General features: G+C 37.7%; 1 protein-coding gene across 1 annotated transcript in view; it reads right to left on the minus strand.

The window, feature by feature from the left end:
- The window catches only part of ARID4B (AT-rich interaction domain 4B), an 85,974-nt gene that overhangs the window by 7,092 nt on the left and 62,649 nt on the right, over positions 1-16,233 (minus strand). The window contains exons 17-21 of the mRNA XM_032183902.1: positions 13,235-13,483; positions 6,478-6,562; positions 5,456-5,648; positions 3,157-4,365; positions 1,050-1,163 (exon numbers count right to left, since the gene is read on the minus strand). Coding sequence (XP_032039793.1) covers positions 1,050-1,163; positions 3,157-4,365; positions 5,456-5,648; positions 6,478-6,562; positions 13,235-13,483 — 1,850 coding nt within the window. The remainder of the gene's footprint in view (positions 1-1,049; positions 1,164-3,156; positions 4,366-5,455; positions 5,649-6,477; positions 6,563-13,234; positions 13,484-16,233) is intronic.

The raw sequence follows: 16,233 nt of genomic DNA on the forward strand, positions 1-16,233 counted from the left end.
AAAGGTCAAGAAACAGGGATAAATTCACCAAATCAAAGGGAACAATGACAAAGATATACACAGTGCATTAGTTTCTACAAATTCTGTTCGTTTTGTTACTTTAATAGGTGGGGTTAAGGAAGGAAGGAAGAAAGATTACAGTAGAAGATTAGTGAAATGGAATGAAAATGGCCAAGAGAATGTGAAGGAAAGATCAATGAACAGAAAGGGTGGGTACAGCGAATACAAGAATCATAGCAGAAAGTACAGACTTAGTAGAAGATGTTAAAAGAAAGTAAAAAAAAAAAAGAAAGAGAAAAAAGCTTTAAAAAACAAAACAAGAAAACCCATCAGTTGTCCTTCTTGTTTTACTCGCTAGCTGACTGTTCACTGTTTTTTATTTTTTATTATTATTGACTAACAGTGGGATGAGACAGTAATTGATTTTTTTTGTCTCCTCAACACGTATGCATTGGTCTGTCAAACAGCTCTGCATTTATTAAGCCTCTCTTCACCAGCACTGTAGTTTCTACTCCAATTAGCTTCTACAACCAAAAAAATTGTATGATTTACTGAAGACGTAAAATATGACAAAGAAAACAGAGCCTATATTCCTCTGGAATTACTGATATATTTGTTACTGGAAGAGGTATTAACTTGTAAAACACATCCTGCAGAAAACACAATGTATGGTTTCATCCAGGTCCCAGTCTCCCATCTAGAACACAAGATCATCATGCCACAGAAATTACTTGATTTTTTTTCCCCTGTGGTAACAAAGACCCCAGTCCTAGCAGGTGTGAAATGCTAACTCTTCCTAGTCTTCCTGAGTTACGAGATTTTAATCTCTAAGAAATAGGTCCAGAAAAGACACAAGACATTTAAAAATACTTGAGCATTCAGCAAAAACAGTTTCTTCATTTAATCAGCGTTAAGAATTTCCTGATGAGAGCATTCTGTACTTAAAATACATTATATGTAATAAAATACATATTGATCTTATTTGCAGGCTTCTTCTATGATCCTTAAAAGAAATGACATCTCACTTCACACTGAACTGCTGTACTTACTAGTTTTACTCTTCTTTTTGTTGTTCACAGAAGATGTTTTGTGGCTTCTTTTCTGCTTTTTTGAGGAGCTGCCTCCTCCCTGAGCATCTTTAAGTCTCTTTTGGCCTGCACAGACTATAATTGAAAGAGGGAAAGAAAACAGTAAATACTCAGTCTCAGAAAAACACTTCAAAGCTTAAGTTTATAGACAAGGCAACAGTTCCTGTCTACACTTAAAACAGCTCACCTTTCTACTTATACTGAAAAGAGGAGGTAAAGGAAGATGAAAAGCAGATAAAATTTCTTGGTTAGAGTACATATGATTCCAAGTAACTTTTTTCCTGTGTGCTATCAGAAGTTCTCCTGAACCACATGGAATATAATTAAGCACATTAAATGCCCACATTTATTTGAAAAACTTAAGAACTATTGGAACTAAAATATGTCGGTAGAAGTCTGTCACTCTTGAACACACTTGGAAGCTGTGAGAAAAAAAATGAAACTATCATTTGTTATCAGTAATTACATTAATTGAATATGTTAAAAAATCTTAGAAAATATTAAAAAACGTAAGGCAACAAAAAGAAGGCTACAAAAAAGAAGGCAAAAAAGTAAAGCCTACTGGTATTTGTAACTACAATGGGGAAAAAATAGGAAAGGAAAATAAGAATTTTAGTACACCTGTTAAAAGAGCAAATTTTAGGACTTGTTCAGATGTTGTTCCACAACCTCCTGACTTGCAGTTAGAAGTGCCTCCTGTAACAAACCTTTTAAATTAAGAAACTGTAAGCTCACGCAATTTTCTATAACAGCCAGCATGCTGACAAAGTCAGAGAGGAAGTCTAATGCATGTAGAAGTAATAATGTGCAATTGTGTACCCGAGTAACATTGTACAATAATGTTAAAGAAAACTTATAACAAGAAAAAGCTTCTGGATTTCATGTGCCAATCATTTCCTTTTATACCAAAAAAAAGTTGTAAGCCTACATATCTATAAATTGCCTGGCAAAGTATTACCAGCTTATTTATTGAGAGCTACAAATTCACCTCTTCCAAACTTTCTCCTCTGTTTAAGGGAACACATTGCATTCTTTCAAAAGAACAGTTCAGCAAAAACTGAACTGTTTTTGAAAGTGTACCTGTAGCCGACTGCACAAACACACTAGAAGAATCATATAAGTAGCACACCTTAAGGGCATCTTGAGAAAATTCAGTTAATTATTTTTATCTCAGTCAGAACTGAAACCTGTGGAGAAGAAGAAATTACTTCTGCTATCTCAGGATTATTTTCAGTCACATATTTTTTCCTTAGGATTAATAACTTGTAGGCATGCTAACAGTTTTAAAAGCAACTGTACTCTTGATGGAACTATGAAACAGCCACTGAATCCCATAAAAATAAAACTTTCAGATCCAGTCTTGAAAATAGTTAAAAAGCAGTTGGTACATTGATATGACACACAAGTATTAACAGAATTTAATATCCTTTATATTCTAGTAGTCTCAGGATGGCAACTTCAATCTGCAAAGTCATATCTGAAAGTGAAATATTGCTAATAAGGTCAATGTTTGTGATTGTGAGTTTGTTTTGTGTGTGTGTGTGTTTGGTTTTTTTAAAGATTAATTTATTAAAATGCAAGTTTGAAATGGCTGCCTAAGCAAGCAACGATTGGCACTATTCTTCCCCTGAAAAATCAGCTTAAAGAAAGTCAAAATTATATCTAAGAAAACTGTATCTTCTACTTGCAAGCAAGATTTTTTTTTTTTAATGCATCCATCTTGTTACAATAAATTTTTCCTACATGACGTGTTACAGTTCACTCTGGGCTTTTATAAACATTATTCTTATATAAGCATTATAAACGTTAATGCTATAAACATTATTCTTATATAGTTCACTCCTCATTAAAGCCAATAAATTCTCACTAATTGGCCAAGAAAGTTCCTGACAGATCCTTTCATTCACTAGATAATTATGCCATTTTCACAGATTTGAAGTAGGCAGCTGGCTACTACTTCCTCCAACTATTTTCCAGCAGTGTAACCATAGCAGAATGAAGATACATCAGCAACACAAAAATGAGAGATGGTTAGGTTGAAGACACCTTTGTTTCCCCTTTTGTTTACCTTTCTCAGTATGCTCTGGCTCTGGTTGATTACTACTACTGGAGCTGACGCTGGCATCAAAACCCGTTGGAGAAATATTTCCCTCGGACTGGAGGTCTTGCAGCTCCCCTGCAACACTGTCCACCTCTATTGTGCTATCGGTTTCACTTTTAATGCTTCGTATCTCTTCTTGATTTGGTGGCAATGTCTCTGAGACAGTGACACTGGACTGATGCCTGCTGTCTGTTACGGTTACAGATGAAGGCGACTCTGGAGTCGTGGGAGGAGTATTAAGCACTGAGTTACTGCCACTGCTTGGAAATTCAACTTTCTTTTCACCCATCTCAGCTGGTTTTTCCTCAACAGGTTTAACATCTGCACTAGCTGGCAAAGGTTTTTCAAGTTCCGAGCTGGGCAAAGAAACGTCTTCTTCTGCAAGAGTCTGAAGCTGCTCCTCTGCTGCAGCATCCTCAGGAGCAGCGTGCGGAGGGGAGGCAGCAGCTTCAGTGTCAGAGTCTGAGAACAGTTCCTTCAACGTTTTCTTCGGCCACTGTCCCTGAATACTTGACCAGACATCTTTTCGATCCTTTGCTCTGGTGTTCTGAAGTCTTTCATCAGAGTTATTTAGAAGCTTTATCCTTTTCTCTGCCACTTCAGAAAATCCTGAGTAGAAGGTACCTGTCCGTAAAGACTTCCTTTTCTCCTCTAATCCATTGTACTTTTTAGTAGGAGTGATTTTCAGCTTAGATTTGTCTTCCTCATCTTCATCTGAGGAGCTGTTACTGCTGTTTTCTAAGCTAAGGGAATCTTTGTTTTTGGACTTCTCATCCTTCCTGTTAGGCGACACAGTCTTTAAAGATTCCTCTGTGACACAGTATCTTCGTTTACCACGTTTTACCTGTGGTTTTGCTGTTTTATCCGCTACCTCCCTTTTTACCTCCTTTCTCTTCTTTGTGGCTTCATCTTCTCCATCAGAGTCAGTATCTTCAGATAATTCTTCCATCTCTTTTCGCAGTCTTTCAGGAGACTTGGAACCTGACTTGGGCACTACTGCATCTGTCAGAACTTTAGTTTCTTCTGGGAGGGCTGAACTGCTCTGTTCTTCTTTTAGACACAATTCATTTTTATCTTGGCTCACAGCTTCGTGTTGAGATTCCTCTTTGCCATCAGTGTGTACGTTCTGGGCACTTTGGTCATCTTCCTGCTCACTGTCATCAGAACTTTCAGAAGCTGGTTAAAAATAAAATTTAAAAAAGTTTGTCTTGATTCCTATTACAAATACTACTAGAAAAAAAAATAAAGAAAACTGTACAGATATGAACTCATCCTAAAAGCAATTCTAGTAGTACATGGTTTAAATTGTATACTAGAAAGACTTCACAGTTTATTCTTGTTCTATTAGAATGTATAAAGGCTAAATTAGGAACCAGGAAAATTCTGTATATAGAACACCTCCAGGAATTTCTTCCAAGGAAGTTCCCTAATTTCTGAAGGGGTAGAGAAAGCATAGAGGACAACAGCTTTCACTTAACTAATGTTGGTTATAAATTGATACAATACGAACTTCTTCACAATAAACCTAAACAGAAATTGAAAGAAGTGCCAAATTATGTGTGTTTTTTCTTTTTTTTTTTCTTTTTTTTTTTGTAATGAGTTACAAATACTGCCATTGCATGCCCTTTTTCCAAAGTCCAAAACAGATTAAGAGAGTAAATTTTCCCTGAAGAATCCACAGTCTAAAAGGACAGAATAACAAAGACAGTGGAGAGTATATCTAACAAACCCATCTGGTAACCAGCCTGGAAAAATGAACTGAATGCAATAGCAAAAGGCACTTGCAGAACTATGTGGACTCTGAGAGGGAAGACAAAAGAGAGAAAATTCAAGGTCAGGAATAAAGAAACTGAGAAAAGAAAAAGATATAATGGAAAAGGAACCAGCAGACATGCTGAAAGGACACCTAGCTTTATTAATTCCACTTTTCAAGGTGAGAAAAATTCATGGGGTTTTAAAAGTTACATAAATCAGAACTTAAGAATTTAGAAATAACATAGGAAGCCAAAATGTTTTGCTGTATATCAAAGAAAAACACGGAGAAACAGAATGCAATTCTTAAGATTGTTAATATACACTGAATCCACAATACCCATTTTCAGAAAAAGGTGAATGCTGCTTTTGTTCAAGGGTTATTTCTGAAGATGTTATAATGAAAGCAACAGCCAGACTCAGAGGTGTACAGTTGCATCATTTGCTTTACACCATCATTTACTGCCCCTTCAAAGGCAATTTTACAAAGTTTGAAAAAGTTTATATACAATACCTTGAAGCCCATTAATGATAGAAGTAATTTCTACTGATTTAACAGGAGCTTGCTCAGTGTTTTTGGCTTCAGCGCTGTCAAGTTTGGACCCAGTCTCAGGTGATGTGCTGGTGTGAAAGGGTGGTTTTGACAAACGTCGCAATTTGCAATTTTTAGGAGAATACTTCTCTTCCTTCTCTTTGTCAGTTTTATTCTGTGTGAATGAAAAGATGAAAAACTCTTTAATTTGAGCATACATCTTAACACAGAAAATAGTCTAGCCATGCTTACAGCTACCTTCAACATCCAACCTGAAAAGACAAGCTTTCCTCTTTGTTGCAAAGCATAGACATACCTTTCTACGACCCATGCTGAGATATTTATACCAAGGACAGCAACTTTGTCAATGCTACCAAAACAGGAAAGCAAACACAACCAGTGCTCTCGCAGCCACGGCACTGCAGGATGCCAGGCTTGGCAGTGACCAGTATGGGAGGGCAAGGTTATGACACCCCGCTCTGTCACAGGGCACAAGGAGCTCTAGAACAGGACTCAGGTTCCGGAGGTGCCATGGTGCTGGAGGGGAAGAGGAGGAGCACTGACATCTCCAGCGGAAAAGCTGTCTTGTATCCTACTGTCCAAAGGATATATCATAACCTAAGCTTTAAAGGAGTGGCTTTTGAAAGAAATGCTGTGAAGTAAAATTGCAGTCACATATAAATGGAGTAGTCATAGGTTTGCTCTACAGAATCAGGATAAGGAGCTCCTAAATTCCACCTCCCAGAGTTGGCTCCAGCACTGATGGATCCTCCTGTTTTAAGTACATACTTCAATCCCAGAAGAAACACAGGGAAGAGAAGCTTCCCTTCCCACCCTCCAAATGAAAGAATAACCTCAATGAAAGAAGTTTTACTTTTTACCATCAAGCATTTACCATTATGCCTAACAAAAGGTTAGGAATGCATGCGAGGTAACTGAGGTATTTAAGAATACCTTAAACCAAGGCTGGGGGAGAACTGGGGAGAAAAAGGGAGAGAAGCTACCTTTATTTTCTTTCGATGCTTAATTTTTGGTACATTTTTGTCGGCTGGTCTCACTATCTTGTCTGCCTTTATCCACTCATCATACCTAAAAACAGAAAAAAACCAACACATTTATGGTTTTAAGCAAACAACCACAATACCATAAAAGAAATGAATAGAGATAAAATGCTAGCAATATAAAAATGGAATTTAAATAAAGGCATCATTAGTATACTTCACAGTATGTAGAGCTCAAGCTAAGGTTCAATCCTTTATATGCTTGGACATCTAGAACAAAGTTTTCTCACACTGATGGGCAGAAGTCAAAGCTAGCACTTATGCAGTCTGCATCAATCAACAGGAAATCCATGTATATAGGTAAAACAAACCACCAGAAAGTTAATTCTGTATAGATCTCTAAGAGAAATACTTTGTATTATATGTTGTAAAACACTAACAACAAAATAAATTCTTACTACTATATAAAATACGACCAGTAACAAAGGCAACCCTTTCCAGTCTGAGTACTGCCAAGTGATATTTTGAGTAGCTGACACTTGGGAATCACTAACTCTTAACACTAGTGCTTTTCAACTCATTTTCAGGTGTTTCCATTCCATATCAGAATTATTCTAGACTATATACAACTGCTCTCTTATCTTCTAAAGCTGGCCATGTTAAATATAAACATCAGACCAGAGAAATATGTTCTTATTAAGAATACACTTTACACGTGGAACTGTACTTCCCAGTTTCACTGCATATTCCTGAGAAATTGCAAGAATCAGTGAAAAAAAAAAAGTAAATATCATTTGCTGTCCTACTTCAACTGTGAAATCCATAATTGTCTGAATAAAAAAATAGCTCAGTTAAAAATTAGTATTTATTCACTTCTGCCTCAGCGTACAGCCATACAGATTTTGAGCCCTTTAGGTAAAGATGAGAATGGAGGGGAAGAAACCAACTAACCAAAAACACACCCGGAGGACTAGCACAAAACTGAACATGACACACTCATGGCCACGCTGGTTGCCCAGCTGGACTTACTTGACCACCAGTCTGATATATAATGGCTACTGACAGAGGCCCAATTCAGCTTCTGTGCAACTACTGCCAATTATATGTATGATACAGATGAATAAATTAAGAAGGATTATTACCAAAAAAAAAGTACAAGTTTCCAACTCACTTTCCTGTATATTCTAAGTTAAGACCTAAGCAAGGGATCCCTTAAACTAAATACTGTATTTTATAGCTTAAATTCCAGACTATAATACAGAGAAAAAAGAACACCTCAGAGCATGACATAGAAAGGAGAAATAATAACTATCTTCAGAGTCCAGCAGTAGTCTCTGACAAACAGTTTTCCAAAACATTTTTTCTTTTTCCCTGAGCAACACCACCACAAATCAGGTAATTAACAGCAGCCCCTGCAGACTACAGCACACCAAAGTTACCTATACTCCTGCAGATGGAGGTGTAGTTGTACTGTTATACCAGGTGACATGTACGTAGATACGCTCAGATTTCTCACCAAAACCTACATGAAAACTCTTCAGAGCTAGGCCTGATGAGAGCAGATTCATAATCATGGCAGTTTCAAGTCAAGAGTTGCCATCTCAGATTTTGATACAGTGACTCACACGCCTCCTTACCACCAGACTACCTTTAAAAACATACAGCCTCATAAATCCTGAAGCACAGAACCTCTCAAGGACCAGCCTCACACCACAAAGAGGAGCCAGCAGGTACATGTTTGTTGCTTACAGGGTAAGGAAGGGGACATACAGAGGGAACACTCCAGCCCCAGAATACAGTTAGCAAGCTGTGTTTCCTCCCATCCCACAGCCTTCCTAAAGGCTGGGGTGCCCTCAGATTCCCACGACATAAATAGATAGGGAAGGGAGGATGCAGCACATGATGATGGTAGACTTTAAGGCATCAAGCCTGGTGACCGTTAATAAAAGCAGAAAGAACATAACCACAATGTACCATGTTATTTTAATGGTAGGCAGTGGATTTGGTATGGAAAAAACTATTTCTGTGAGACTGTGAGAAACTGTACTTGAAGCAATCTTTCCTCAAGTCAAAGACGTGCTTTCATAAAGGAACAATGCTGAGCAGACTGCAAAACGGATTTCACAATCCACATAAATATTAATATTTCATTAGGCCTAAATGCATACAGGAAAAGAGCACTGGGACTGAACAAATGCACAGAGCAAAGCGATTATTTTCACTGTGCCCTTTCTACCTCAGTTATGTTGCCACAATAAACCATTTGTTTTCTTATTGAAAACGCATACTGCGAGCAAATACAACCCTCCACATAGGCAAAGCGTGGGTGGTGCATGTACAGTGCTTCCAATTAGCTGCACTGCCTGCTCGGGCAGCAGCTGAGAGACCAGGGGCGTGCTGAAGTGGTGAAGGAAGGCAAATGCAGAGAAATCCAAGAGGATCTGTAGACACCACAGATTTTAAACATTACATATTAGAAGCAGTAGTCACAACGCATCTCAAGGAGCACAAATGGAAAAATCTGTGTTTGTGACGGTGACAGCTCCTGGCCAGAATCTATCCTGCTCCGCTCCTTGCTGTGCCTGGAACAGCAGTCAGAGCCTGCGAGGAGCTCCAGCATTGCAGAAGCCACAACCCTGCTCTGGCAAGTCAGATGTCCACATTTCGTTCCTCTGCATGGCACAGGCTCCCTTCGTTGCACACACATCAGTTGCATACAGTTTGCCTAAGCAGTGACAACTGTCAGCAAGCCCAAACAGATCTTGCAAGCAGAATGCATCCAAAGCCATAGCCAGCAGCCTGATCTAATGACAGTTTCCTCTACTTCATGGAGAAGTAACCTTAAAACTGTGCAGTGCCTCAGGTCCCAAGCTGCACCTGAACTATACACAAGTCAGACTAGAGTCTTTCTGTATAGAACCGCACCTTATTAAAAGAGAAAAAATTAGATCTCTCATTTCATCACTAATCTTGCCTTAGACAGTCTGCTCACAAACCAAGAGAAAAATAGAAAAATAATTGAAGAAGTTCTTCAGCTCCCATTACGAGAAGTATGTGCTTCCCAAAGATCTGTTCTGTTTCTTCTACATTTGCTTACCTCAGCTCCCAAAAACAAACAGCTGGGTGACAAAGGGAAAGGAGGAAAGATGGAGAAGTGTTCCTAAATGAGTTTGCACAGAGTCGCTTGAAAAATAAATAAACCCTAACATATTCTCAGAGATGGCATAGTCAATCCTCCACAGCACTACTAGAGGGGAAAACAAAGAGAAAAAGTGCACTTCCCCAGCCTCTTGGTTTATCCTAGCAAAGGTGCCACTTTGTCAGGAAGACAAGTCACCTCAAGGAGCTAGTAAACCCTAGCAAGTTCGCTGAGAAGCTCCAGTCTATTGTCTGCCTAACACAGAGGAATTACAAGTTTTTGTTGGCTGCGATCAAAGAAATGAGGAGATGAGTCTGGTATCAAAAGCCTGGAGTATGAGACTAAGACTCCAGTTTTTATTTACTTAGTTTTTAATAAATCTCCTGCCATGCTCTCATGCGTGGCTACACAACCTTACTTCCAGTGGTTGACTGTTAACTACAAAATTTATATCTTGGGAACGCTTCAACAAATCAAGACAAAAGTAACACTTTCATGTTCATATTTCTGAAGGAAATTAACAAAAAAGCTGAAAATAATAAAACTTAGTTTTAAACCTTTGGTATATTTAAGAAAAATGTATCTTATGTTGTGCCATTTGACGGAGTTAAAAAGCAACATAAACTCATTCTGAACATGCACCCTTTGTTTCTCATTACTGGAACATGCTGCAGAAGAAATTCATTTCAAAAGCTTATACAATGATTTTTTGCCTGCACTGGCAGCCAAAAACTAAAATTACAACAGAAGGAACTGGCACTGTAGGCTCCAGAGGAGTTTTAGTTTCGTATAACCCATGTGTAATTCAGAACATAACCAGCCCTCTTAGAAGGCAATAAGTAGTTTATCACATGCTAACCAGAAGGCTCTCATGAGAAAATGTGAGGAGTTCTCTAACAGGGTAGAAATTTTTACCATTCCCTCTCACTACAAGTCAGGCCTCACTGCATGCTACCTTTCTTTACCTTTACTAGAAACACTTTATCACCTGGATCCCATTAGCTGACACGACCCTTTAGCACGAAGTGGTACAGCTATACACTGCTGTCAAACTCTATTCCAATTCCATATGTTCTAGGTACTATATTGGAAAAAGCTTCACAATGGTTAGTATCATTTGTTCTAGAAAGTTTAATAAGCTAACGAAAGCTAACAAAAGCTACCAAATTTAGCAAGTTTCATTCCAAGTACCCCAAAGCACGTGCATGCACACAACTATTCTGAATTCCAGACTGATACTGAAGTTACCTTGTGGTAAGAAACATCAGTAGTTAAGATTCTCAGGTACAGACCATTAAATGGTGTACTGATCAAAGGGGGAAACGGGAAAGTTGACTTTAAGGGATAGGAGGCTGACAGAATTGAGCAAACCCTGAAGGCAAAATTCAGTACATCCCATGGCCTCATACTACAGCACTTGCCGCTGCTGGATGCTACAGATGGGGATTAGAGCTATAGCAAGTAAGGAGAGGAAGGAATTACAACCTACTCCAGAAAAGCAGTTACTTTTCCAGGTTATGACCGATAACCAAGTCTTCAAGTTAACACATCATACAAGACTTGTCTTCACATAACTAAAATATCAAAGTGTTAAGATGCTGCCTTAAGCTCAGACTTACTGTCAGAAAAAACAACTTGAATCTGCTTATCTAAATTGAATTAGCCACATTTAACAGAGCCCATGCACAGTCCCACAGATAAATGTCAACCACTTGTATCTTTTTCAGTGAAGAGAATCCTGTCCCCCAGCCCCTTTCAGAGGGCTCTTTTGGAACCCCAAGTAAGACCATAAATGCAAGTCCTGATGCCAGGGAAAAAAAACTAACAAAAAACACCTTTTACCTCTCAAATGAGTACAAAAGTTCACTAAAAATGCTTTTTAATTATTAAATATATCCTAGTTGTAGAAAGAACACCTCAAATAATAATCTGTGTATATATTTAGAATGCAGAGTTAAAAAAAAAAGCAATCATGATTTCTCCTTTAATAACCAGAATGCTGGGTTCTCCGAGATGAAGGCTCATTCTCAGCTTCTGATTTCTTCAGATGTCAAGTGGCACTGCTCAAATGAAACTCTGATCATCTCATCCCACAGCATGTAGTTCGTATTTTCTCAAAAAAAGAAAATAACTTCTGTTTATACATGAATTGCAAAAAAAAGAGTTTTAGGGAATATAAAAAACAAACCTCTTTGAATGCTATACAGTAATACTTAGTGAGCAGAGCATAAATTTCATCAATTTATGCTCCTAAGGCAAGTCCTTTCCAGCAATGACTGAAGACGCAGTCACTCCAAATCCTACCTCAAGCAGGCTGCATCTCCCCTAGTATCCTTATATTTTAAGGCTCAGGCCCACTATGTTTACAAATGCTGCCTGAAGTCAGTGTATGTGAAAGATATATTGATCTGCAGGAATATGATATGTAGATCAAAATTCTGCAAAAACATCGTTATCAAAAAGCAAAATATCGAGATGTCACTCCTCGGCTGTGGCTTAGGTGGGTCTGGAAATCACCAGGCATAGATGCAGAGAGGTATATTCAAGTGAGAGAGAGAAGTATTGTGCTTCTGTAACCATGACCTTTGCTAGCAGATTTTGCTATCAGTGAATAAGTGAGATTTGTCCTGCCTTTTTAGGGTAGGGTGGCAATCGAAGTCCACGTAACAGTAGGTCATAAGAGCCTCATGTTATAGAGGAGAGGAAGGAAAAAAAGCACAGCACAGCAACAACAACAAATCAACCAAAAACACTATAGCGGATTTGCCTCAGTTTTTTTTTTTTTGTTTTGTTTTTTGTTTTTTAAAGAGTTCTATAAGAACAGTAATCAAGTTTTAAAGATGACAGCTAAGAACAATGAGCAGATACATTGAAACTGAGGAAAAAGGCAGAAGACTGGATAATTGGCTTAAAAGCCACTAAGAAGCTTTAGTTTTTTCCTACTGTTGTCAAAGTCTCTTCAAGTTTTAAATTGCAAACAAATGTGTACAAAAGTACATTAATGCTTCAATTTATTTCTATTAATGCTACATTAAAGAAATCCAAAAGCATGTAAACCTGAATATACTAAGAAAAATGTAAGAAGGCACTGGGGTAAAAAGAATCTTGTCTTTAAGTTTGAGGCAGCCAGGGACAGGTGGGAAATGAGACCTGAATGAAACGCAATTATTTGCTGCTCACTAATTTAACATCAAGAATCTTGTGCTTTTCTTGTTAAATACCATACTGCTAACGTACTCTGCTGCTCTGAGAAGAGTGTGTATACAGACTCAGTTAATGCACTAGTCAAATATTGTACAAGATAAAATTGGCTTAAGAGATCCAGAGGAGGAATTTATGAAAGAGTGGGCTTTCACTCGTTGTATGGGGAGGTCTAAAAATAAGGCAAAGTGAAGGAAGCCTTCCCTGAACAAGTCATTTTAAGATGAGTTTCTAAATAACTGAAGTATTGCATTATATAATGCTAAAAATCTAATAGTTTCATACAGTATAATGCCCTTCACAGAACACCAATACTGAATGGTTAGGACTCTAGATCTCTGTATTAATTTAGTTTTTAAAATACAGAAGCGTATTTTAGAAGTAATTCAAGAAGTAATCACTAACTAAAACTCAAGTTACCTCACGTTCCATCCACAGTAGTGCACCAAGTAAAGGACTTCTCCACCTTCGATGTCAGAATCTTTAATACTAGCTTCGTACATTTTTTGATTTTTCCCTCTTCCATACCGCACTTGGACTTTCATGCCTGGTGGATAGCATTCAAACTCTTCTTCGTCATTGTTATTGTGGTCTTCTTCCTCCTCCTCCTCCTCTTCTTCCTCCTCGGCTTCTTCTTCATCTTCATCTTCTTCCTTATTCGTGTCATCTCTTGAAAGGTTTAAAAAATTGTAGAGTTAATATGAGATACTTCATAAGCTTTTCAGTTCCAAACCACATATATTGATAAATATTGTGGATGCATTAGAGACTGGGAAACAGCAGGCTCCAAATATGTGAAACTGCACTACGTGAGAGCAATATCAGCAAAATAGGATACAGCAATACACACAAAATCCAGTGATTGTAAGATGTAAAAATGACTTTGCTTAAAGAAAAAAAGTAATCCATCAGAATCTGTATGAGCAGAAGTTGTTCAAACTCATCTTTATATGATCCTTCACGCAATCCCTTTCAGTATCATTTTTTCCTGTTCAAACTCATCCTTCTCAATATAAAGAAAACTTCCTAAATTCTATTTTTCAATCTAAATGTTTTTACAAGCACTTCTTAAAACTTGCTTCCCCAAAAAAATCCTTGCTGTTTTAAAATCAATTCTATCTCAACACTTTGAGGTGAAAGCAACCAAAACCAGATTTTAGGCAAAAAAAAAAAAAAGAATAAAAAAATACATGAGATTATTTAGTAAATCAAGAAACCTGCACTGATTTATGACCTAGCCAATTATGCCAGAAGTCTGCCAAATATAAATCAAACTTGCATTTAATTTTTATATAAATACACAAGCAGGTGTTCACTATTTTCAGAACTAAGCTAGTTTTAAATACACGTTTATAAATTTAGACCAATTTTCAGAAGCACCAAGAACCCACACTGACCCCCGTCAGCTATGGGCTGCTCAGTAGTTCTGAAAGTTATCTCCAGCTAGGTAAGAGGCAGACAAAAATCACATAATTTAATGTGGAAAGCATCTTTTTATCTTAAATAGCCTTCGAAAACATTCTTGGCCATCACACAACTCTAATCCCACTCTATGCGACACAAAACAGATCAGGGCTGCTTACTAAATTCGCAATAACCACCAACCACTAGTAATTAAAAACCTAGGACATGCAACAGGACATTTGGACGTATTGCAAATGGAGTAAGAAGAACTAAGTGCTGCTCCAGGTCTGATTCACACTCTAATTTAAATTAACCTCACAAATACGGAGGTGTTTTTAATAATCCAAATTTCTCCATGAAATTTTTAGTAGAAAACACCCAAGAAAAAACAAGCTTTATCTCTGTGAAAGGATGAAATAGCATTTTAATTATTCAAATGCTTCTTATTAGAAGTAAAATTGCATTGTTATCTAATTAGCTGTCAAAAGAGAATTCAAGACAATAAGCTAAATTCAGCTCTAGCATAACCACAACGATTTAATGAAATTATGTCAAAAATGAATGTTATTATATACACATTTGTATGCACCATGAGACAAGTGCTGAAACTCCTGCTCTTGGTGCATTAACTTCATTAAATAGTAGAAAAACACATCTATTAAGTTTTATGTTACGAGGACCAAACAGCATGATTCTGTAAGGTCAAAGTTTGTTAAATAGTTTCAGGGGGGGAACTCTGCTACTGAAGCTAGAACCACCAGAGTTAAAAACTGCAACGTAAATGGATGAGCTTCGAAAGCTTCTTTTGAAGTGACTTCCAAGAAGTCACTGAACAAACTCCTCAAAGGCTATAATGAAAAAGTTCTGAACACAATTCCACAACAGAAATTTTAATGCTCTTAAATAATACTCTCTGCTGCAATAAACTGAAGTTCCTAGCTAATTTCAGTTTAACAGTTATTGTCATTCGAAAGCTAAGAGCCATTACTGCTCTGAGAACAAGATAAACTCATGGTTTCCTATTACTGAAAAGGCTTTTCAGAAGTACAACAAAAGTTTTGCCATATATATTTTTCTCCCCCAAGGAGCAGTGGTACAATCCTTGAATGATGTCTGCAAAGAAAGGCATGCCTATGAGGGAGATCCAGGACTACCCAGAGACTGGCAATTATGGTGCCAGGGGCTCTTTAGGAAACTGAAGAAGTCTGGAGTCTCTCTCACCATAAACACCTCACGACTTGGTGTCTCAACAGATTATTTCTGTTTTATTTTACTTTTGTGAAGACTCATGACAATACCAGGACTTCTCTAGAAGTGTGAAACTCTCATTGTTAACTTGTGTAACTTGGATGAGCCAGCAGATGTGGCAAGTAGGCTGTACACAGGTGGAGGGGAATGTCAGAGAAAGAAACAGAAGCAGAGATGGTTGCAACTTTTTTCTTTTAAAGCCCATTCTAAGGAGTGATTTGGTTAGCGATCATACACTGGAGATTCTAGGAAACCAAACAAAAGCAAAGAGCATTCATCATTTTGGAGCAGAAAAACCTGTGCAGAAAAACTCACATAGCTCCTGGAACAAAAAAAGCACATTCCAATGGTTGCAAGGAAGAAAAGATATCTTGTTTTACAAGGCCATAAAAAGCTCAAACCTGGCAGTGCAGATGAAGGAGAAGTCACGACTGCCATGGAACGGAGGATTGTAAGAGAAAATTGTGATTGTAGCCATCCAGCATGCACAGCAATAACCTCATCTGTCCGTTTATATACACATGAGAACATCACATTTCTTTCAATGCTGTTTAGTCAAAATTAAAAAAAAAAGGCAAAAAGAAAGAAACAAGCCTCTTGGCAGCACACGATAATTGTCAACTTAAAATATGTTTAGAAACAAGATACCAAGCAGTATTTGCCACAAAGCTGCAACAATTTGAACGGCCCAAGCAGCAGCTGATGGATCAAGGCAGCAGCAGATGTGCATGCATACGGTACAGGAGACGCAGGAATACAGGTGTAAC

Source organism: Aythya fuligula, chromosome 3, assembly GCF_009819795.1.
Source record: "Aythya fuligula isolate bAytFul2 chromosome 3, bAytFul2.pri, whole genome shotgun sequence".
NCBI lineage: Eukaryota > Metazoa > Chordata > Aves > Anseriformes > Anatidae > Aythya > Aythya fuligula.